The 22,856-nt window shown below is 43.8% G+C and overlaps 1 protein-coding gene across 4 annotated transcripts in view; it reads right to left on the bottom strand.

Annotated features, from left to right (window-relative positions):
* The window catches only part of doc2a (double C2-like domains, alpha), a 62,784-nt gene that overhangs the window by 1,801 nt on the left and 38,127 nt on the right, over positions 1–22,856 (bottom strand). For 2 of the 4 annotated variants that reach the window (XM_071411681.1, XM_071411688.1), the window contains 9 exons: positions 20,150–20,481; positions 19,356–19,435; positions 18,483–18,557; positions 18,025–18,134; positions 12,805–12,931; positions 12,530–12,589; positions 4,732–4,928; positions 2,398–2,479; positions 162–258 (listed from right to left, as the gene is read on the bottom strand). In XM_071411681.1, the coding sequence (XP_071267782.1) occupies positions 162–258; positions 2,398–2,479; positions 4,732–4,928; positions 12,530–12,589; positions 12,805–12,931; positions 18,025–18,134; positions 18,483–18,557; positions 19,356–19,435; positions 20,150–20,477 (1,156 nt within the window). In that variant the 5' untranslated portion in view covers positions 20,478–20,481. Of the gene's footprint in view, positions 1–161; positions 259–2,397; positions 2,480–4,731; positions 4,929–12,529; positions 12,590–12,804; positions 12,932–18,024; positions 18,135–18,482; positions 18,558–19,355; positions 19,436–20,149; positions 20,482–21,128; positions 21,232–22,856 lie in introns of all 4 variants that reach the window. The other 2 variants (XM_071411695.1, XM_071411704.1) reach the window with 2 other exon arrangements.

Consider the following 22,856-nt stretch of genomic DNA (forward strand, 5'->3'; position numbering starts at 1 on the left):
TGATAAACAGTGTCACCATGGGAACCTTTCAGAACTTTAATGTCCCAATGGAATATCTGCACCAAAGTTTGGCTTCTCTGGGCAAGTCGGGATTTGCCTCTCTCGCCATCTCTCTCGCTCTGTGTGAGTGCGTGCGTGTGTGTGTGCAAAATGAGTCTCACCTATGAAGTCATTGGAGCGTCCCAAGTCGTAGTCCCAGACAGTGACCTCCAGAGTCTTATTGGACAGCTCTGACATGGAGATCTCATAAAAGAACTCCTGTAGGGTGCAAGGGAACGACAGGAGAGCCCATTCAGTAGGAGGTTGCTACTGGACACTGCTCTATGGTCAGCTTTAGTGTTTCCACTTTAATTACTAAAGTTAGGATTTGTGAAGGGCAAACTGATCCCAGATCGGTGCCTAAGCGCAACTTCTACTCGTAGCTGTGACATTACTTACAGAAGTACTGTAAATCAAAATGGGAAAAAACGAAACCACACACACACAGAAAACAGTATTCAGAAAGCAGTGCTAAAGCTATGATCAGACGGAATCTGATCCTAGATCATTATTACGTTATTACTTCACAATGCCCACGCTGTAGAATGAGCGGGGGAGAGAGGGAGGAGAGAGGAAGGGGGGGAAGACATATAGAGATGAGAGAGCCAACCAAAGGACCTTACTGATATGCTTAATGCAAGTCTCTGTCAACACATTGATGTGTCAGTGGTAAAAGTGTTCAGACGATTGCAAATTATTATCCATTGTTATAATTAGGGATGCGCCAACATGACATCCAATATTTTCCTTGACAAAAGAAACCCAGATACCGATAACCGATATTGATTTTTTTTGTGGCCTTTTAAAGCATTCTAGAACAGTTAAACAGTTGAAACACACACTGACCAAAAAGTTATTTTGTTGACATTTACGTATGTCCCCATTACCAGTAAAACATTATCAAAACCGATTTCTTTCACTTACTTGCTGTGCTGTTTCGTTGTTCATTTGTTTCATTTTCAACCAGGATTTCATCATACATGTCAAGCAGTGAAGTTTCAGCTCTGTCTGTCCGTGGCCTCTCTTCCTCGGTGTGCACTGTTACTGTGTCCATTTCCATCTTGTCCAGCTGTGTCTGTAACATTTCATGTAAACCCTGTTTCTTGTCTGCATCGAAGTAGCGGTCCTTGTACCTAGCATCGAGCATGGTGGCAACACAGTAAAGAGTCTTAGAGAGAATGCCACCGAAACTCTTGTTCACAGCCTCTAGTAGAGTACTTTTCCAAGTTAACCACACGGTCTGTGTCGGCAGTTTTGTTGAGCAGGCGTTTCAGTGCCATGACAGAGGGTATCACGTCTGCTGCAGAAGCAGTTGATGAGCTTATTTCTTGAGTCAGTTGTTGGAATGGAGCTAGGAGTGTGTTCATGTTTCCAAGTTTCAAACATATTCTCAAATCCCATTGAAGTGGCAGCAGCGGTATGAGAACCAGCACATTCTTGAGCATGCAATACGGCTTAACTCAGTACGAAATCCTCGTCGACCGACTGTGCTGTCGGGGCTGACATCGCTGGTCCAAATGTCAGTCGTGAAGCTAATAGCTGTGACGCCCATAGCAAGTAGCTCATGGATGTGCGTTTCAACAATACTGTGTAACTCCGGTAGGGCAACATCTGAAAAATAGCACCTACTTGTTAGTGTGTACCGGGGCTCGAGGTGCTCGACCAGTCGGCAAAAGCCAACATCATCCACGACAGAGAATGGTTGACTGTCAAGGGCAATGAATTCCATTATCTTGGCGTTAATGGATTTCGCCTTTGAGTTGTCTCGCTGAAATGTTCTTACTCTTTCAAATGACTGCTGGACTTGTTGACTGCTCGATCCACACAGCAGACATTGTGGGCTAGGTTAGGAATGCTGTGTTGCACGTGTAGCGCTATATTTTTCGTGGCGTCATTACGTCATCTACCTACGTTATATAGGTATGCACGTCAGCTTTGACATCGGTTTTGCACATCAGCGTTAAACTAGACATCGGGCCGATGCCGATGTTGGCATTTTTAGCTAATATCGGCCGATTCCGATATGCTTACCTATATATCGTGCATCCCTAGTTATAATTAAATTCAGAGGCAATGGGATGTAGTACTGATAGAGAGAGAATGAGGGGGAAGGAGATATTTTCCTATGAAAAGGGAGAGGGTAGAAGAGGTGATGAATACTGAATACTAGAAGAGAGCGAGACAGAGAGAGAGGATGACAGATGAGGAGAGTGTGGGATATTGGACTGGACATCTCATTAGCATTGACATTAACATTGACCCCCTCCAGAGAGAGGATTGGTAGAGCATACGCTACAACACACTACATGCCTAGCACATGAGGTGCCAGTCTCGCCTGGAGACCCAGCAGGGATATACCTCATTGAATTCAGGGTTAAGGGTCTTTTTAATCACAGCCGTTTTGTGTTTGGATTTCTTCTGTGTGTCAGGCTTCAGATATCTGAAAGGGTGAGAGATAGAGGGGGAGTGGGAGAGGGGAGAGACAGAGGGTTAGGGGAGTGAGAAAGGGGAAAAAGAGGGTGTCATAGGGGTGTCATAGATTGACGCACAAACAATCAATCCCTCAAATGCATGCACACAGGTATGTCTCTCAGGCCTTTTGTGGTGACATCCCACTGACTGCTGATAAAATTTTGATATGCTTCCTAAACAGTGGGTAGCACACACACACACACACACACACACACACACACACACACACACACACACACACACACACACACACACACACACACACACACACACACACACACACACACACACACACACACACACACACACACACACACACACACACACACACACACGTACCTGTACACACACACTGTCACATGCACAGTGAGATACTTAGCTTTGATCTGTGTGAGAGACAGAGAGTGTGGGTGACAATGTGTGTGTGTGTGTGTGTGTGTGTGTGTGTGTGTGTGTGTGTGTGTGTGTGTGTGTGTGTGTGTGTGTGTGTGTGTGTGTGTGTGTGTGTGTGTGTGTGTGTGTGTGTGTGTGTGTGTGTGTGTGTGTGTGACAGAGTCTATGCATGTGTGTTTGACAGAGTGTGTGTGCGGGGGCGGGCGATAGTGAACTGAGCTCTCGTCTGTTCCTGTGCCATTTTGCCTAGGGAGGAATTAAATGCTTTGGAACATTTGACTTAAACAGATGACACATGGAATACAATTAAGAGGAACATGGAGGATGGAAGAAACAGACATGCTCTATTCCTTTCTCATTATCACACTGAGGCCCTCTTGCCACCCAGACGAATTGAAGTGAATGACGGTCTTCTTGGGCCCCATTCAATTTCAGTCTCCTGGCTCCCCTGGTGCTTCCAAAATGTGATAGAACTGGATAGTGGATTGGTCAAGATTCAAGTAACACGGTGATGCTCCAGCTCGCCTTCCATCAGGACACTGTATTGATTTCCAGACCAACCAATGCCAAAAAGGAAGGAGTTAGGAGAAGGTGAAAGGAATCCTAATGGAACTAGGCCCAGGTCGTCTCTCCTAACCATATTCACTCCTCTCTTCACTCTTTAACCTATTCCAACTTTCCTTTCATCTGAAAACCCAGTATCCCCCCCTCCTCTCTGTCGCTCTTTCTCTCTCTTTTCGATTTTCAATGCTGCCAGCCAAATGGTTTAAACACTTTACTTCTGTCTGCATTTGGGCTCAATTACGACTGGTTCACCACCCATCTTATCCAATTTTCTTGACACTAAGACTTTGCTGCGTTTGATATATTATACTGTTAACTTGTCATTTAGGCCCTCCTCTCAATCTCCAGCTTCCTTAATTCCTGCTTGGCTTGAATAGGAAGGCCTAAAGCTTAAGTATAACTATCCTTCTAGTCAGACATCGTTGAGTGCTTTATGAAGATATTAGGATGGAAAGGAGAACGGATGTTTAAAGAATAAAACAATGAAATAAAGTCAATGTCGGTCGTCAGTCATCTCTAGTGTGCGGTGGTTACACTTGTTAATCATTGTTTAGTGTTAACGTTTTGTCAGCGAGGCCTTTTTCAAGACTATAGGGCAATAATCAAGCCGTAGTGCTGAAGACCCACTTTATAGCGTGATTGACAATTAAAGGCTATGTTCCCGTAAAATTTTGTGATGAACCCGATTGTGATCTCTGTGTCACAGGACTCGTCGGAAGGTAACCCATACAAATGAATGGAAGCAGAGAGATAAGGGGGTTAAATGTGCCCCAAAAAAACAAATTTCCTGAATATTCTTATATCTCCTAGATATAGGACAGACACTCCAAAACCTTATTCCTTATGATGAATTTTTTGACTGTATCTTTTTGCCATTTATGAATGTGTTATTCAATCCATTTCTATGGGTTATAGTAAAGGCCAAATTCAATATTTTATATACATTTCTTTGTTGATTTTTGGGGGATACCTGAAGGGGTCCTAAAATTCCAAATCAAATAGCTAAACGATCCAGAGGTTAAGTCGTACAGATATAGCTGTAATGCCTTTAATGCCTGTAACGACTAGATGTAACAACTCATGTCTGATTTGTATAGTTTTTGACAGGGACACACACACACACACACACACACACACACACACACACACACACACACACACACACACACACACACACACACACACACACACACACACACACACACACACACACACACACACACACACACACACACACACACACACACACACACACACACTTACGTTTTGACGTAGGGGTCTGAGAAGCCGTTGACGTCCATGGCGGCCAGGTGAGCGCAGCGCTGCACTCCGACACACAACCCCTCTCCTCTCCGACCCCCTCCTCCTCCATCGCCCTCGTCTAGCGGGGGAAGGAACTGCAGGGAGAGGAGCACCCGGCCCCTCTCCTCCAGACTGTGGAGCTGCTCATTCTCCCACTGCTTGAAGAGGGAAGAAAAAAGAAGGGGAGGTAAAGGTTGAAAGAGGAAAAGGGCAGAAGGTTTGACTCTTTCCTTCGCCTCCTCTCTTCTTCTCTGAGTAAAGGATTCGTCAGACAAGGTTAGAAGGTGGGTAGGAGGAGGATGAAGGGACACAGTTTGATATGAGAGCTAGTCCTGGTAGCCTCGTCGCGAACCAGGCTTCAGGAGGCGTGACAACGACGTGATTTTAGAGGTATTGCAACGCAAGACTAATGTCCTGGTAATAGCCTATATGAGCACAGTAGGCTGCTTGTTATGAGTAGTGAGTACAGGACTTGTATGAAGGAGGACGGTAAAGACTCTCCAGTCTCCACTCTACAGTAATGAGCCGCATAGCAGCAGCATAGCACAACTCAACCAGTAGACGAGCACCAGACCCACAGTTACCCCACACACAGTGTTAATGAATTAACCCTCATCACTATGAAAGGTCAATTACTAGATACATCTGACGCGTCATGAATGTAGATAGAAAGATCCCCCCCCTCTCAGACAGACAGAGAGAGGAGAGGAGTAGATCGATAGTATAAGCCTGGCTTCCTTCCCTTCGTCTCTCTCTCTCTCTCTCTCTGTCCTCTGAACGAATGCTCGCCCACTCTCACCCACCCACTGTTTGGCTCACACCACTGTCTTTATGTTCCTCACCATCATTCTGTCTCACACACACAAGTCCTCATTATGATGGATCTCTCCCTCTCTCTCTCTCTCTCTCTCTCTCTCTCTCTCTCTCTCTCTCTCTCTCTCTCTCTCTCTCTCCATCCTAATAAAATGTTAAAATCAATGCCTTTGCATGTCGTGTTTCTAAAGTAAAACCCCATTCCATTTTCAAAAATCCTTGAAGCTAGCTAGAGCAATGTTTAGACATTTCCGAGGTAGCCGAAGTTCTATTCCAATGGTAATGAGTTGACAGGGAGTCAGGGACAGAGCGAGTGCACATTCATCCACGTTGGTTGCTGTGAAAACCAAGGACCTTACCTTCTGACTAAGCCAGCAAGGCTCGTGTGTTGATGGTCCTTTGTGGCTCAGTTGCTGAAAGCGTGGCACTAGCATTAAGGTTATGGGACCAAATCCTGCAGTGATCACATACAAAAACTGTATGGACTCACTACTGTTAGTTGCATTGGATAAAAGTGTCTGCTGCTAAGTGGCATATACACTGAGTATACCAAACATTAGGAACAGCTTCCTAATATTGAGTTGCACGCCCCTTTTGCCCTCAGAAAAACCTACATTTGTCGGGCATGGATTATACAAGGTATCGAAAGCGTTCCACAGGGATGCTGGCCCATTTTGACTCCAATGCTTCCCACAGTTGTATCAAGTTGGCTGAATGTCCTTTGGGTGGTAGACCATTCTTACATAAACACAGAAATATACACATCCCTGTTAGTGAGCATTTCTCAGCATGAGCATTATACAGGTCACCTTGTGCTGGGGACAATAAAAGGCCACTCTAAAATGTGCAGTTTTGTCACACAACAAAGTTTGTCACACAACAAGTTTTGAGGGAGCGTGCAATTGGCATGCTCACTGCAGGAATGTCCGCCAGAGCTGTTGCCAGAGAATTTAATGTTCATTTCTCTACCATAAGCCAACTCCAACGTCATTTTAGAGAATTTAGCAGTACGTCCAACCGGCCTCACAACCACAGACCACGTGTAACCACGCCAGCCCAGGACCTCCACATCCAGCTTCTTCACCTGTGGAATCGTCTGAGACCAGCCACCAGGTCAGCTGATGAAACTGAGTAGTATTTATGTCTGTAATAAAGCCCTTTAGTGGTGAAAAACAAATTCGGATTGGCTGGGCCTGGCTCCTCATTGAGTGGGCCTGGCACCCAAGTGCCTATGCCTTCCCAGGCCCACCAATGGCTGCACCCCAGCCCAGTCATGTGAAATCCATAGATTAGGGCCTAATTCATTTATTTCAATTGACTGATTTCCTTATATGAACTGTAACTCAGTAAAATCGTTGAAATTGTCCCATGTCGCGTTTATATTTTTGTTCAGTTTAGTCATCATTTAATCTGACTATTCTCTCATCATTGATTCCATTGACTTATTTCAGTAATTTGAGGGTTTTCTGTATAGTTGTCTAATGTTGGTGAGGCATATTATTCTGTTTTAATGTTACTCCTGAATAACTAGGATAAATATAATCGTTTTTCTTAAATGTATTTTTAACAAAGCTGAGATTTACTTTGACGTCCAAAGTGTAGGTGTCCAGGTGAAAGCAGTTATTGACAGTAGTGTCGTAGCAGAAAGATGGGAATGCCGTGAACCAAGAGGTCGTGAACCAAGAGGTTGTGAGTTCAAATCCCAGGCAAGAACATGCTGAAAAACAATTACTGTATCAATAATCATACACAACGTAGTCAAAGTATGTAAGTTAAAAGCACTGTGTGTGTGTGTGTGTGTGTGTGTGTGTGTCATAATGATGTGAAATCATGTGATTTTCTACATGTGAAATCATGTGATTTTCTACATGTGAAATTGTGGGTTTTCCCTAAGGGTCGAGCCGGGCCCTACGCTCTCCTCTGCAAATAGATTCAGGGCACTCGGCCCCTCTGACGTTAAGAAAATATCAATCTAACCCAGGCAGGATGCGGAGGCTAGATATCAGTTTAACCAGAGATCTCTAGTTAGTTGAAAGGCCTCAGCCATTATAGAAAACAACAGGACTTCCCTCCCTCCCTTCACTGTCACCTGCTTACTTCTGAAGTTCTGAGAACAACAAGATTTCTGACCGGGATGTTTCGGTCTTTGCTGCTGTGCAAGCTGTCTTGAGACCGCTCACCTGGAATAGATCAGCTGCTTGCTAACATTTGCTTGTCAGGATGGGAGAGGACTCTTTGAAAGTGGTTTAGGATACACGGTGTTAGCCAGACGGGCGCAGACTATTTAATTTCAACCAAGAGATTGATTTTGCAAATGTGGGAGCTGGAGATAGTGGTGGCCGACATTTGAAATATTTGTCACGGGATCTAGTTGGTGGTGCTTCGGGCCAAGAAGGTTGTGTATTTCAGTAGATGGTGGGCGGACTTTTGAAAGAAATAGTAGATGAAACTCCACATAAAAAAAATCGAATTTACTGGTGGAAAATTCAGTATATCTCTCCAATCCTCCAGCCCTCTACATGCTGCTCTTCTCCCTTCATCTCCCTCCTTCTCTCCCTCTCCCTCTCTCCATCCACCCTTTCTACCCTTTCCACCCCCCTCTCGCCCTCTCACTTCCTCCCTTTCGCTCCCTCCCTCTGTCTCTCTCTCTCTCCTTCCATCCCTCCAGGCAGTGCCTCTGGTGTTTCTCCTGGTTGTTTGAAGCTCCATTACAGTAATTGTATTGTAACAGAGCGAGCCAGCCAGGTAATGAGCACACGCTGAGTCAAAAACAACAATAACAAAATGCCAGATCGACCTGAGACAAGACCGAGAGCGAGACAGAGACAGAGAGACACAAGGTCACCATGACTCAACACTGACCATGAAGGCTTAACATGGACAGTAAACGAAACGTAAGCAAGGTACTACAATTTTGTTTTTCTATTGCAATTCTGTTTCTTCATCATTTCTGTCTTTGTCAGGGGGACTGCACGCAATTAGTGTGTAGACAGCATAGAACTCTATTCAATGCTACCTGATTAGTTTGACATTGTTCAGCCACAGTATAACGATTCGAACGAAGGTTCACATGCGACATACAATGCCTTCAGAAAGTATTCATACCTCTTGACTTATTCCACATTTGTTTGTGTTACAGCCTGAATTCAACATGGATTACATATATTTTATTTCACACCCATGTACACACAATACCCATAATGACAAAGTGAAAACACGTTTTTCGAAATTGTAGCAAATTTATTGAAAATTAAATACAGAAATATCTCTATAATTTACATAAGTATTCACACCCCTGAGTCAATACTTTTGTAGAAGCACGTTTGACGGCGATTACAGCTTCGAATCGTTTTGGGTATGTCTGTATCAGCTTTGCACATCTGGATTTGGGGATTTTCTCCCATTCTTCCTTGCAGGTTTTCTCAAGCTCTGTTAAGTTGGATGGGGAGTAGCGGTGGACAGAAATCTTCAAATCTTTCCACCGATTTTCAATGGGATTCAAGTCTGGGCTTTGGCTGAGCCACTCAAGGACTTTCCCATTCTTGTTCTGAAGCCATTCCAGCATTGTTTTAACTGTATGCTTGGGGTCATTGTCCTGTTGGAACATAAATCTTTGTCCCAGTCTTAAGGTAGTTTGCACTCTGAAGCAAGTTCTCAACAAGGTTTTGCCTGTATTTTGCTCCATTCATTGTTCCCTCTATCCTCACCAGTCACCCAGTCCCTGCCGCTGAAAAGCATCCTCATAGCATGATGCTGCCACCACCATGCTTCACGGTAGGGGTGGTGTTACACGGATGAAGAGCTGTGCCTGATTGTCTCCAGACAGCGCTTTGCATTCAGGCCAAATAGTTACATTTTTGGCTCATCAATCTACAGAATATTTTTCCTAATGCTTTCATGTGCCTTTTTGCAAACTCCAGGCGTGCTGTCGTGTGCCTTTGTCTCAGGAGTGGCTTCCGTCTGGCCACTCTCCCATAAAGCCCAGATTGGCGAAGTGCTGTAGAGTCTGTTGTCCTTCTGGCAGGTTCTCCCATCTCAGCCAAGGAACTCTGTAGCTCTGTCAGAGTAGTCCTTCTTGCCCGGTTGCTCAGTTTAGTCGGACGGACAGCTCTAGGCAGTCTGTTTCTAAAAACATGTTTTCAGTTTGTCATTATGGGGTACTGTGTGTAGATGGGAGAGAGAAAATATATATTTCATCCATTCTGAATTTAGGCTGTGTCACAACAAAATGTGGAATAAGTCAAGGGGTATGAATACTTTCTGAAGGCACTGTACGTACCTTGGCGTTTGCTGACAGCTAGTTTGGGAGGAGAGGTCTCAGCAACAACACTCAAAACGTCGCCCGGTGTCTGGCATTGTGCTTGACTAAAACCTTTCAAATGGGAGGACACACACACTCACACACACACACACACACACACACACACACACACACACACACACACACACACACACACACACACACACACACACACACACACACACACACACACACACACACACACACACACACACACACACACACACACACACACACACCCTCCTCCACTAATGAGCAGCTAAACACATAGAGTCATGCAGGTCAGGTGGGCTGGACAGGAATGCAAATGGCTGTCTGTCTGAGGCACTGGGCTAGCTAGCTTGCATATTCAGATGTATCTGATTAAACCACAGATGGCCATCCATCACGACCATCATGGCCACACACACATACACAAGTGCGCACACACAGATATACACACATGCGTTAGTGCACGCACGCAATAACGCACGCAAGAACACACAAACACACACACACACGACTGGCCTCCATCCAATCTATGTGAATTAAGAGCTGTCCAAGACAATCAAGCTGTCCAAGGCAATCGAGACACAAAACTCCCACTTTCTTTTCAGCCTCTCTCCTTTTCCTTTCTTTCTCTCTCTCTTGCTTTGATCCCTCCTTCCAAAAACCATTGGATTCAGTCTCTAGTCTTAACTCCCGTCAGAGAGTTGTCTGTCTGACACCATCTCTTATTTACCTACTTCATTCACATGCATTTGGACAGCTATTTATTCTATTGCGGACTATGTGCTGCAGGTGTACCGCTGATGCAATGTATTGATTTAGGCGTTAATAACTGTGATGCCCTAGCTAGCACATTTGGTTCCTTGGAAGTTGTGGGAACGTATTTTTTTGGTTTCACATTAGTTGTGTGAACGAAACCACACATTTCCTGACTGGTAAGACTATGTTTTTTTTGCGTTCTGAGAACAGAACTGAACATTTTGCCTGTTCTGGGAATGTTTATTTTTAGGTTGCAGTGAAGTTCTGAGAACGTTTTACTCTGATTCCTTGAAAGTTTTCCTGGGAGGTTTTATTAATGCTCTAAGAATGGAAATTACTTGCTATTTGGAGGTTTTTGAATAACTTCCTTAAAACTTTCACTAACACTGCTAGCTTATTTTGGGTTAATTTTTGTTTTACTCCAAGTACACATGAGGGAATTAATTTCCTTAAGCATGCAAACACATTTTTATTGTGACATGGCATCAGTGAGATTCAAACATATAATTTTATGTTTTCTGTCCATAAAATTAGTCCACTGCGCCACGAGGATGGAGTTAGCAAACCATGTATTTTTACACATACAAAGCTGTTCATTTTAGTCTATTCAAAGAGACCCTATTTCAAAGGAAACAAGCACTCATTAAGATCAGGTGTGGCCAAATAGTGTGCACGGCCAACACACTTAACAAGATAGAGGATAGAAAGAGTTTTGTTGATGCTGAGAATGGAATGTATATGTTTTTTAAATAACAGTCTTAGAACGTTCTCTGAACAGTACTACAGTTTTGTTGTGGTATTTATGGAATGTTTTCTTAACGTTCTTGGAACAATTTGAGAACATGACTTTAAATAGAACCACGAGGAAACATTTAGGAAACGTTATGCTGAAGCACTGAAATTCCTACAGAACTTAGTTTTTTTAATGTTCTCTGAACTATTTGAGAACATTCCCAATGTCAAACCAGTTGGAGAACATTCCTAGAACATTACCAAAATTGACATTAAATGTAACCACGTTTGAACTTTTAGGAAACGTTCTGCTAAAGTAATGAAATACCAAAAAAATAAAAACATGTTGTCAAGTACCTTAAATGTGCTGAGAATGTTCCAACGCCAAACAACTATCCTGCACCATTCCCAGAAAGTTGTGCGAAAGTTGTATGCAAAATAACCATAGAACAATAATAACCACACTTTCACCAACCTCTAAAAAACATATGGTTCTCAGAACGTTAGGTGCTAGCTGGGGCATATCTTTTTGCCGAAGCTTCAAAATGTGATGCTTATAAACTGATACCAGCCTGAGTTGTTGGCCCTTTCCTATGTATCACTGCCTTGTGTTCTGGATACATTTAGCTTTTTTTTTTAACTACCGGAATTGATCATATTCATACTCTGTTCTGTTCTCCATTATCTCTCCCCTCTCCTCCATCTTTAAAAGCAGATTTATTTTCCCCCTCTCATATTCCCCACATCTCATTGAAGTATCTAGGTAACTAAGGAAGAAAATAAGGTTGATAATGACTTATAATCAATCTGCACAAAGTGGCTCCTATTGAAATTCTAATTTAGATCATTAGAGAGAGAAAAAAAATGTGATAAACAAAAGCCAGTTAGTTTAGTGAGGTGCTCACACCCTCACATGTGCTCTTTAATTTAGAATGTTAAAGCTTTGCTAATTGGCCCTGGTTAGGGGTGAGAAGGAGGGAGAGAAATGGAGAGAGAGAGAGAGAGAGAGAGAGAGAGAGAGAGGGAGACAAGGAGAGGGTTGAGAGATATGGAGACAGAAAGAGGGCGGGGGAAAAGATTGACAGAGAAAGAGAGAGTGAGAGGGAGCGACAAGGAGAGAGAGACAAGGAGGGAGCGAGATGGAGGGAGGAAGGAAAGGGGAAGCACCTCTCTTAAGTAGCAGGAGATTCCTCGGAGGGTTGTCCCCATGGTGGTTGGAGAGGGGAGCTGGGGAAAGAAGAGGAAGAAATGGAGCTTATTTCTTCTTTGTGCATCTCTGTCCAAAGAGACAGAGGGATTGCAATCAAGGGATTGCAGTTGAGAGAAGTGTGTGTGTGTGTGTGTGTGTGTGTGTGTGTGTGTGTGTGTGTGTGTGTGTGTGGGTGGGTGTGCGTTGGTGTGTGGGTACGTGTGTGTGTGCATGTGTGTGTCGGGTCTCGTACTGGGGGTGGGTGTTCCAGACAGGTGTGGAAGTGTTTGGTCTGGTCTGGCTTGACGCGCTTCAGGGGAACCCGAGACTCCCCGATGAACTCATTATGAGTCAACTTATCCTCATCACACACTGACAACCTGTGACAGGGAGAAAGAGAGGGAGAGAGAGAGAGAGGTTTTTATTTCATCAACACCTTTACTAGCCCAATATTTACATAATTAAGAGCACAAAATGTACTTAATTTTAATGGACCTAGATAGAGTTGAAGTCGGAAATGTACATACACCATAGCCAAATACATTTAAACTCAGTTTTTCACAATTCCTGACATTTAATCCTAGTAAAAATTCACTGTCTTATTTCAGTTAGGGTTACCACTTTATTTTAAGAATGTGAAATGTCAGAATAATAACAGAGAGAATGATTTATTTCAGCTTTTATTTCTTTCATCACATTCCCAGTGGGTCGGAAGTGAACATACACTCAATTAGTATTTGGTAGCATTGCCTTTAAATTGTTTAACTTGATTCAAACGTTTCGGGTAGCCTTCCACAAGCTTCCCACAATAAGTTGGGTGAATTTTGACCCATTCCTCCTGACAGAGCTGGTGTAACTGAGTCAGATTTGTAGGCCTCCTTGCTCACACATGCTTTTTCAATTCTGCCCACAAATGTTCTATAGGATTGAGGTCAGGGCTTTGTGATGGCCAATCCAATACCGTGACTTTGTTATCCTTAAGCCATTTTGCCACAACTTTGGAAGTATGCTTGTCCATTTGGAAGACCCATTTGCGACCAAGCTTTAACTTCCTAACTGATGTCTTGAGATGTTGCTTCAATATATCCACATAATTTTCCTCCCTCATGATGCCATCTATTTTGTGAAGTGCACCAGTCCCTCCTGCAGCAAAGCACCCCCACAACATGATGCTGCCACCCCCGTGCTTCACAGTTGGGATAGTGTTCTTTGGCTTGCAAGCCTCCCCCTTCTTCCTCCAAACATAACGATGGTCATTATGGCCAAACAGTTCTATTTTTGTTTCATCAGACCAGAGGACATTTCTCCAAAAAGTATGATCTTTGTCCCTATGTGCAGTTGCAAACCGTAGTCTGGCTTTTTTATGGCGGTTTTGGAACAGTGGCTTCTTCCTTGCTGAGCAGCCTTTCAGGTTATGTCGATTATAGGACTCGTTTTACTGTGGATATAGATACTTTTGTACCTATTTCCTCCAGCATCTTCACAACGTCCTTTGCTGTTGTTCTGGGATTGATTTGCACCAAAGTACATTCATCTCTAGGAGACAGAACACGTCTCCTTCCTGAGCGGTATGACGGCTGCATGGTCCCATGGTGTTTATACTTGCGTACTATTGTTTGTACAGATGAATGTGGTACCTTCAGGCGTTTGGATATTGCTCACAAGGATGAACCAGACTAGTGGCTGATTTCTTTTGATTTTCCCATGATGTCAAGCAAAGAGGCACTGAGTTTGAAGATAGGCCTTGAAATACATCCACAGGTACACTTCCAATTGACTCAAATGATGTCAATTAGCCTATCAGAAGCTTCTAAAGCCATGACATCATTTTCTGGAATTTCCAAGCTGTTTAAAGGCACAGTCAACTTAGTGTATGTAAACTTCTGACCCACTGGAATTGTGATACAATTAATTATATGTGAAATAATCTGTCTGTAAACAATTGTTGGAAAAATTTCTTGAATCATGCACACCCCAACCCCCTGATTCTTATGTGTCCTGGTCTTCCACACTGCCATTTCTGCCTGCCCCAACAGGTAGTTTACTAGGCAGTCCCTTCGCCTGTTGGCTACACTACACCTAGGCCCTCCAACGTATAGGTCCAGAGTCAGCCCCAACCCTAGGCCTATACACCGCCCACCCAGGAGAGAAAACAACCCTACCAGCCTGGAACAAGAAAAAAACTGATGCTGCACTGTATCCTCCCCACAGAACAGATACCCCCCTCCCCATTGCTGGTTCAAGGTGCGACACCTATCTGTTTGTAGAGAGAGAGAGAGAGAGAGAGAGAGAGAGAGAGAGAGAGAGAGAGAGAGAGAGAGAGAGAGAGAGAGAGAGAGAGAGAGAGAGAGAGAGAGAGAGAGAGAGAGAGAGAGAGAGAGAGAGAGAGAGAGAGAGAGAGAGAGAGAGAGAGAGAGAGAGAGAGAGAGAGAGAGAGAGAGAGAGAGAGAGAGAGAGAGAGAGAGAGAGAGAGAGAGAGAGAGAGAGAGAGAGAGAGAGAGAGAGAGAGAGAGAGAGAGAGAGAGAGAGAGAGAGAGTAGGGAAAGATGAAGTAAGACACAGAAGTGATGGATGGATACAGGTGGAGGGATGGTAGACAGAAACAGACAGAAGAAGGAGGGAAGGAGTGAGGGAGAGAGAACGAGAGAGAGAGAGAGAGAGAGAGAGAGAGAGAGAGAGAGAGAGGGGGGTGGGGGGGAATAATGTTCAGACTGGGATGGACCTCTGTGTGACAGTTTGATGCAGAAGAGGAATCAGCCCAGAGTGAAATGCAAATGAATTATTTATTAATGGGATGAGAATGGAATTGGCAACTCTTTGAGGTGAGCCTGTTCAAATGGCAATGTGTTGCTCAGGTTCAAACCAGCGCTCACTCTCCCAGAACGATACCTGCACATATACACACACACACACAAACATGTGCACGTACACACAAGCATGCGAACACACACACATACATACATACACACACACAGAGCTCGAGAGATAAACCACTAAATTACTTTCTCACTCTCGCTTTCATGACAAAAAAAATGGCCCAACCCCAGCAAAGTTTTAAAGGTCGGCCGGGAATCAGGTGTTGCCTGGGGATACGGCTAATTTGCAGTGTGTTGTGGGCACACACAGGTAATTTACCGTGGATAATCACAGGATGAACCGGAGTGCAGCAGTGTTCCGCTCTTCTCCTCAGGAGAAGCCTCCGAGTGGCTCTGAGAGTGCCATAACGTAATTCAAGAGGATATTACCACGGGCGACAGGCGGAATTATTCTGGCTAAATATACGACACACTGTCTTGCATCCCAAACGGCGCCCTACTTCCTTCAGTGCACTACCTTTGACCAGAGCCCTAAGGGCGCTGGCCAAAAGTAGTGTACTATATAGGGAATAGGGTGCCATTTGCGATGCAGCCACTGTCAAAGCCGTTGACAGGAAGAGACGTATTTTCAGAGAAACAACACTTGCTTGCTAGATAAGGCAAGTGCGCGCACACACACACACACACACACACACACACACACACACACACACACACACACACACACACACACACACACACACACACACACACACACACACACACACACACACACACACACACGCACACACACACACACATACACACTGCCTTCACTACCTGAATTTTGATCATTTAAAATTGAAATATGTGTGGTCACAGAGCTTAATGTTAATGTGTTTACGTTGTGTTTCTTTGTTTATATATTCGTGTTTTAACCACCAACACTTTCCTATCATTGCCAAAGGTAAATGTCAGTTTGTTCCTCTTGTCCATATGTAATTGAGCTAGCCTATATATTATGTAGGGTGAATTCGGAAAGAGTGGGACATCATATAAACTGGGACATCTTAATCCTGACATATTTATTTCTTGGTCTGACAAGAGAAAATCTCAATTATTGTTACTAAGCCCTTGCAGAGAAACCACATAATCAAAATCACATCACTTCATTGGTGTGATGTCACAGACAGGGGCACAGCAAGCTTCACACAGGAAGCTCACCCTGCGAAGCACACAGTAAGATCAGTGACATCACTTTTTTTCTGTTTTAAGGTTATAAAGATGTCATAAATAATGCACAGTGCCAAACTGTGATGTAAACGTGCGTACTAGGTACTAGTGCATCAAAATATATAAAAAAGAAGTTGCCAATATTATGTTTCAATTTAGTAATTCATGAATTTATTTAGTTGTCCCCTTTACCAACTACAGAGCTAAAGTAGGACAGCATGGAGTAGCTAAAGTGGGACAGTCTTATAGGCTTTTCCAATGGAGGAAAGAGATCCAGTTTAGGGACCCCTTGTACTTAGGTTGGGCAGGACTGGTTCTTGTAGTACTATATCCAGAGATATTAGAGAAAGGAGAAGATAGGAATCCCAGTGGGCAGTGAATGGAAAATTGTATAACACCCCACCCAGCAGTCTATCAACCAATCGCGTTCATGTTGACATGCTGTGTCCCGCGGTTGCTAAGCTAATCGTCATGCAATCTCTTCTCAAAGTCAGAGTATGAGTCGAGAAACCCGCCTATTTTCCTCAAAAGTACGCAATGCCACAATTCCAAAGCTATACGATATTACAGAGATCAAGGTAATTATCTCACATCTCGGAAAAGATTTGTAATGGTGTACTTTTTGTTCACGAAATTCATGCTAACGTTGGGTTTTTGAGCTAGCGGCCCATTGACTCCCATTCACTCCTTGAAGGAGAGCCGTCCTTGTCTCAGAATAGCCCAGAATGCACTGCACAGCACATTGACCCATTGACGACGCATGGGCAACGTACACAGTGAGCGTTAACACGATTCCAATGGAGTGTCCCATCGCCTCAAAAGTATCTCTGCTATATCCTGTAATTTTGTTTATTGTAGTACTGTTATTTGGGTGAATTCTGAAAAAGTGGGCTACTTTTTGCATTTCCAATCACGGCCTGTGATTGTTAACTTGTTTAAACGTTTTGCTCACATCGGCCACCGAGAGCGAGATCACACAGACATCTGGAAAAACAGGGACTTTCACGCAAGGCACAGTGTTATATTCCTCGAAGCGAGCATAAAAGGCATTTAGCTCGTTTGGGAGTTCTCATGGCTGTGTTTCCTTTTGTAATCAGTTATCGTCTGCAAGCCCTGCCACATACGACGAGCGTCGGCGCCGGTGTAATAGGATTCCACCTTCCTCCTATATTGTCCTTTTGCATCTTTGATGTCTCGTCAGAGGTCGTAGCGGGCTTTCTTGTATGCGTCAATGTCCGTATCCCATTCCTTGTAAGTGGTAACTAGACATTGTCTATGCACTTATTGATAAAACCCTTGACTGTTGTGGTAAACTCCTTAATGCTGTCAAATGAATCCTAGAACATCCCAGTCTGTACATACAACTGAAATGTATGTATGCACGCACGCACGCACGCACGCACGCACGCACGCACACGCACACGCACACGCACACGCACACACACCTGAGTGTCTTTCTATGCATGTCCTCCTCTGTGATCCCAACATAGGTGAGCATTTCATTCCACACCGGATTCAGAGTATTCCGCACTATCTTTGTCTTCAGCTTGTTAGCCTGAAAGAGAGAGACAGTGAATAGAGAGGGAGGGAGGGAGGGAGGGAGGGAGGGAGGGAGAGAGAGAGAGAGAGAGAGAGAGAGAGAGAGAGAGAGAGAGAGAGAGAGAGAGAGAGAGAGAGAGAGAGAGAGAGAGAGAGAGAGAGAGAGAGAGAGAGAGAGAGAGAGAGAAATAAAGGAATGAAGGAAAGACAACAAAAGAAAGAGAGGAATGGAAACAGTATTCAGTAGTGTCGACAAAATTTATCAATAGAGTTCAGAGACATTGATTCCATTCTAACACATTAGAGGGGAAGACAACATACCTGAACCTGCATCAGTATCAGATCCCATAATTACATGACTCACCTTGCAGGCCCCGGGAAGAAGGTGCAGTTTGACATAGGGGTCTGCTAGGCCGTTAAAATCCATAGGCTTCAGACCCTGGAAAGAGGAAAGGCAGACAAGAAAACAGAGCAAGAAAGAAAGAAAGAAAAAGAGAGGCTTAACAAAGAAAGAGGGCCAAGAGGCAGGCAAACATGAAGGCTGCTTCTGAAATGGCACCCTATTCCCTATTTGGTGCACTACTTCTGACCAGAGCCCACTGGGCCCTGGTCAAAAGTAGCGCACTATATAGTTTCACCCTAGCAGTGCCCTTGTCTTTGTTTTCAACATTCTATTTGCATGATTTATGTTCTGTTCTAAGAGTAGGAACCCTCCTGCATTAAGTTCTTCACTGAAAACAGAAACGCATTCATGTTAATGGGACCATTCAACTCCACATTAAAGTTAGTCAGAAGTCAAGCTAGAGTCTAATTAGTCTAATTAGAGTCTAATTAGTTCCCTTTCATTTGGGATGATTGAGGCCTGCATATTTTAGGGTGAACTATCCCTTTAATGCTCCCCTATGACTGCCTTCATTCATTTACTGTACTAGACCTTCTTTTTCTGGAATGGAATGCAGAAATTCTACAAATGTGTGATGGCAGGGTAAGTGACATCCATGGATGCCGGAGCTGCCCAATCCCAAATCGACCCCTAGACCCTGCGCCCTATGCACTTCTGGAGATCTGAGAGGATTTGATTGGTATCAGAGGGCACGATGGAGCTATTAACATATATCTTGCATCTGTCACATTCTCTCAGATCTCCAAAAGTGCATAGGACGCAGGGTCTAGGACTCGATTTGGGATTGGGCTGAAGGGCAGATAGGAAGTGAGTGAACGGTATCTGTGAGGTCACCTTGGCCCTGAGGATAGTGCAGTGTAGCTGACTGGAGGCTCGCTCGTACCGCAAATCAAACTCCAGTGTTCCCAAAGCGGCTGTATAGGAGACAACCAGTGGAATGGTTAAAAACCAGTAGCATGTGTCAGAAACAAACACCATCACTCCTACGTTACTGCACTTGGGAAAACCCCCATATCAATGACCTAGGGTGGGTGAGTCACATAAATAATGCCACTCGGCAGCAAAAGTAGGCAAGGTACCTTTATCAATGAACCAATCAATCAATCAACCAATCAATCCGTCAGTCAATCAATAGTGTCCAGCCATGTTTGATGGGACAATGACCATAGGAGTTGGCAAGACAGTACACGCCGATCTTGGACCAGGCTATTGCAACATACCTGTCACATTGGAAGCCACAGAATGGACTCACAGAAGGCTTTGAAACCAACCAATGACTGTATGAAAAGGACAGCACACTGACTTCCACAATCTGAAAGTACACACATGCTAAAGCCATTACATATAGATGTCACAACAGAGTACATCAATGAAACACTATGCATTTATATGGGATGTAAATCACGTTTGTGTACACACACACACACACACACACACACACACACACACACACACACACACACACACACACACACACACACACACACACACACACACACACACACACACACACACACACACACACACACACACACACACACACACACACTTATGGGCACACACACACACTCCACACCCACCCCCACACACACAAACACACTCAACAACACGCCAAACCCTGGACTCACTGCAGTCGTCACTATCAGAACTGTTGATCTCCACAGACGTGTCCATGCTGCTCTGTAACGACAAAGACCCGCCCCCTCCCATCGCCCCCGGCAGCAATGGCGTCAAGAGTCCTCCCCTACCGCCACCCCCCATCCCGCTGGCCGCGCCGCCAGGACTGAGGACCAATGGGGAGCCAGTGGGTTTGGGGGAGAGGGGCTCAGAGGTGGGGGACAGGCGGGGGAAGTAGGCGGAGATTGTTCTGATAGGTCGGATGGGGCCGGGGCAGACGTCAATGGCCATGTGTTCCTGGATGGTGATGCTGAGTTTCTTTCCTTTACGCAACGTCATAGAGCTGAAATGGAGAGGGAGGGGGGAGAGGGGGTGGTGGGGGAGGGAGGGAGGGAGGGGGTGAGAGAGGAATGTAGGGAGAGAGATAGGGGATGAAAGAGAGAAGAGTGGGGAGAATGGGAAGGGAGTGACAGAGGGTGAGGAAGAGCAAAGTACAGGAGGAGAGAGGGAGAATGAGAGAGAGAAGTGGGAAGAGAGAGAGGAAACAAGAGAGGAGTGTGGGAAGAGAGAAAGGGGATGGCAGTGAGAAGAGTTGGAGAGAAGGAGGTGAGAGAGCGGAGTGTGTGGAGAGAGGGGGTGGATCAGAGGGGGGGAGAGAGAAGGGTGTATTTCATTAAAGACAATTAGACTGTGTGTGTTAAATATGCTTAACATGGTTTCAAGGTCCAAACTGGTGTTTCAAGCAACAAAATTCATGGAAATAATTGGCCTTTGCTGTGATGGGCTAGAGACTGACACATTTTAACTAACACACACACACACACACACACACACACACACACACACACACACACACACACACACACACACACACACACACACACACACACACACACACACACACACACACACACACACACACACACACACACACACACACACACACACACACACACACACACAGAGAGACAGGCACAGACACAAACCCACATGGTTGTCAACACACATCAGGTCGTCCAGCATCAGTCTGTCAAGTATCAGAGCGGTCGGCATGGCAGGAGAGTGACAGAAGACAGGAGACGTGTCATAGTGACTAGTAGAGAGACAGAGACAGGGGAGCACTGCAAATGAAGACATTTCTACACTACAACCACTAATGATGACATCACCACACTAACGAGGACATAATGCCACTTTAATAATTCCACTTTAATAATGTTTACATATCTTACATTACTCATATCACATGTAAATACTGTATTTTATACCATCTATTGCACCTTTGGTATAATTCTGGAATTTTAGTTTGTGTATAAAGTATTTGGCAACAAGAATTTAAAAAATCACAATCATTTCAAATGGTCTTGTTATCATTGCAATAGTAACATGTTATATCCTTCATGTCAAAAACATGGGTAGTGTTCATAATGGTAAATAAGTATTCTGCAAGGTTTTCCCAAAATTCTGACACAAATTTACATTCAAAGAACAAGTGAGTCAGATTCTCACCTTCTTTTTCACAGAAAACGCAGATATTATCAATAGCCGCAAATTTGGACAACATAGAATTACATGGATATATCTTATGTAGAATTTAAAGTGCACTTCCTTAAATTTGTTTGGTATACAATATTTGTAAGGCCTTAACCAAGCTTTTTTCCAGACAATGTCAGGAATAAGCATGTTCCATGTTTCCTCTAGGCGTAAGTTGGTTCTGTGAATGTAGAATTAATTTCTTACAACAAGATTTCTCAGGTAAGCCCACTTCTTCCAAACTGAGTTCTGGAAAAGCTTTGTGATCATTACCAAAGCTAAGATGAGTTTTCATTAGTGTAGTTAGACCACTGGGAACGGCTTTGATCACAGAAATAAACTCTCTGAAAGGTATTGGAAACTCATTCAATGTTATAAATTGTCCATATGTAAGAATATTACCCCTGTTGTCAAAAACATCAAGAACAAAGTCTATAATCCTCTCATGCCAGCTGGGGTAGAACAATGACTTATTCCTTACAGTTATGTCTAAATTATTCCCCCAAAAGAGCTTTATGTGGGGAAAAACTGTGCAGGAAACACATTTTCTAGGCCATTAAAGCTTGTTGGTGAAACCTAGCCAATTTTAGTGGGTAATCTTTCAGGAATATAATTACATTTCAGTAAAAATGGAAGACCTACCAACTTATTAAACACGTTATTTGGAATGATATACCATATTGATTCAGTATTGATCAAACATTTTTTCAACCAGTTTATCTTGAAAGTGTTATTTATGTCAACAAAATCCAACACTTCCAGACCGCCTTTTGTTAGAGAGGACTTGACTTTTTTAGTTTGTGAGACTTATTTTTCCAGATGAAGTCAAGAAAGGTCTTGTTGATCCCTTTACAACTAGAGGGATTTACAAATAAAGATAATGAGGGGTACACAAAGCGAGACAGTCCCTCTGCCTTGGACAGAAGTACTCTCCCAAATATAGAAAGATCCCTTTGTAGCCAATTATTAAATATATGTTTTATTTTCTTAATTTTAGGAGAGAAATTCATATGTTGTCTGACTAAGTTTTTTTTGTTGACAGATCTATTCCTAAATATTTAGCACAGTCCTTTACAGGAATATTTTCTATTTCTTTATCATCATAGGCATATAAACATAAGATTTCACATTCAGACACATTCAGTTTTAATTCTGATGCAATAGAGAATGCAGTGATAGCATTAA

Source organism: Salvelinus alpinus, chromosome 1 (genome assembly GCF_045679555.1).
Source record: "Salvelinus alpinus chromosome 1, SLU_Salpinus.1, whole genome shotgun sequence".
Classification (NCBI taxonomy): Eukaryota; Metazoa; Chordata; class Actinopteri; order Salmoniformes; family Salmonidae; genus Salvelinus; species Salvelinus alpinus.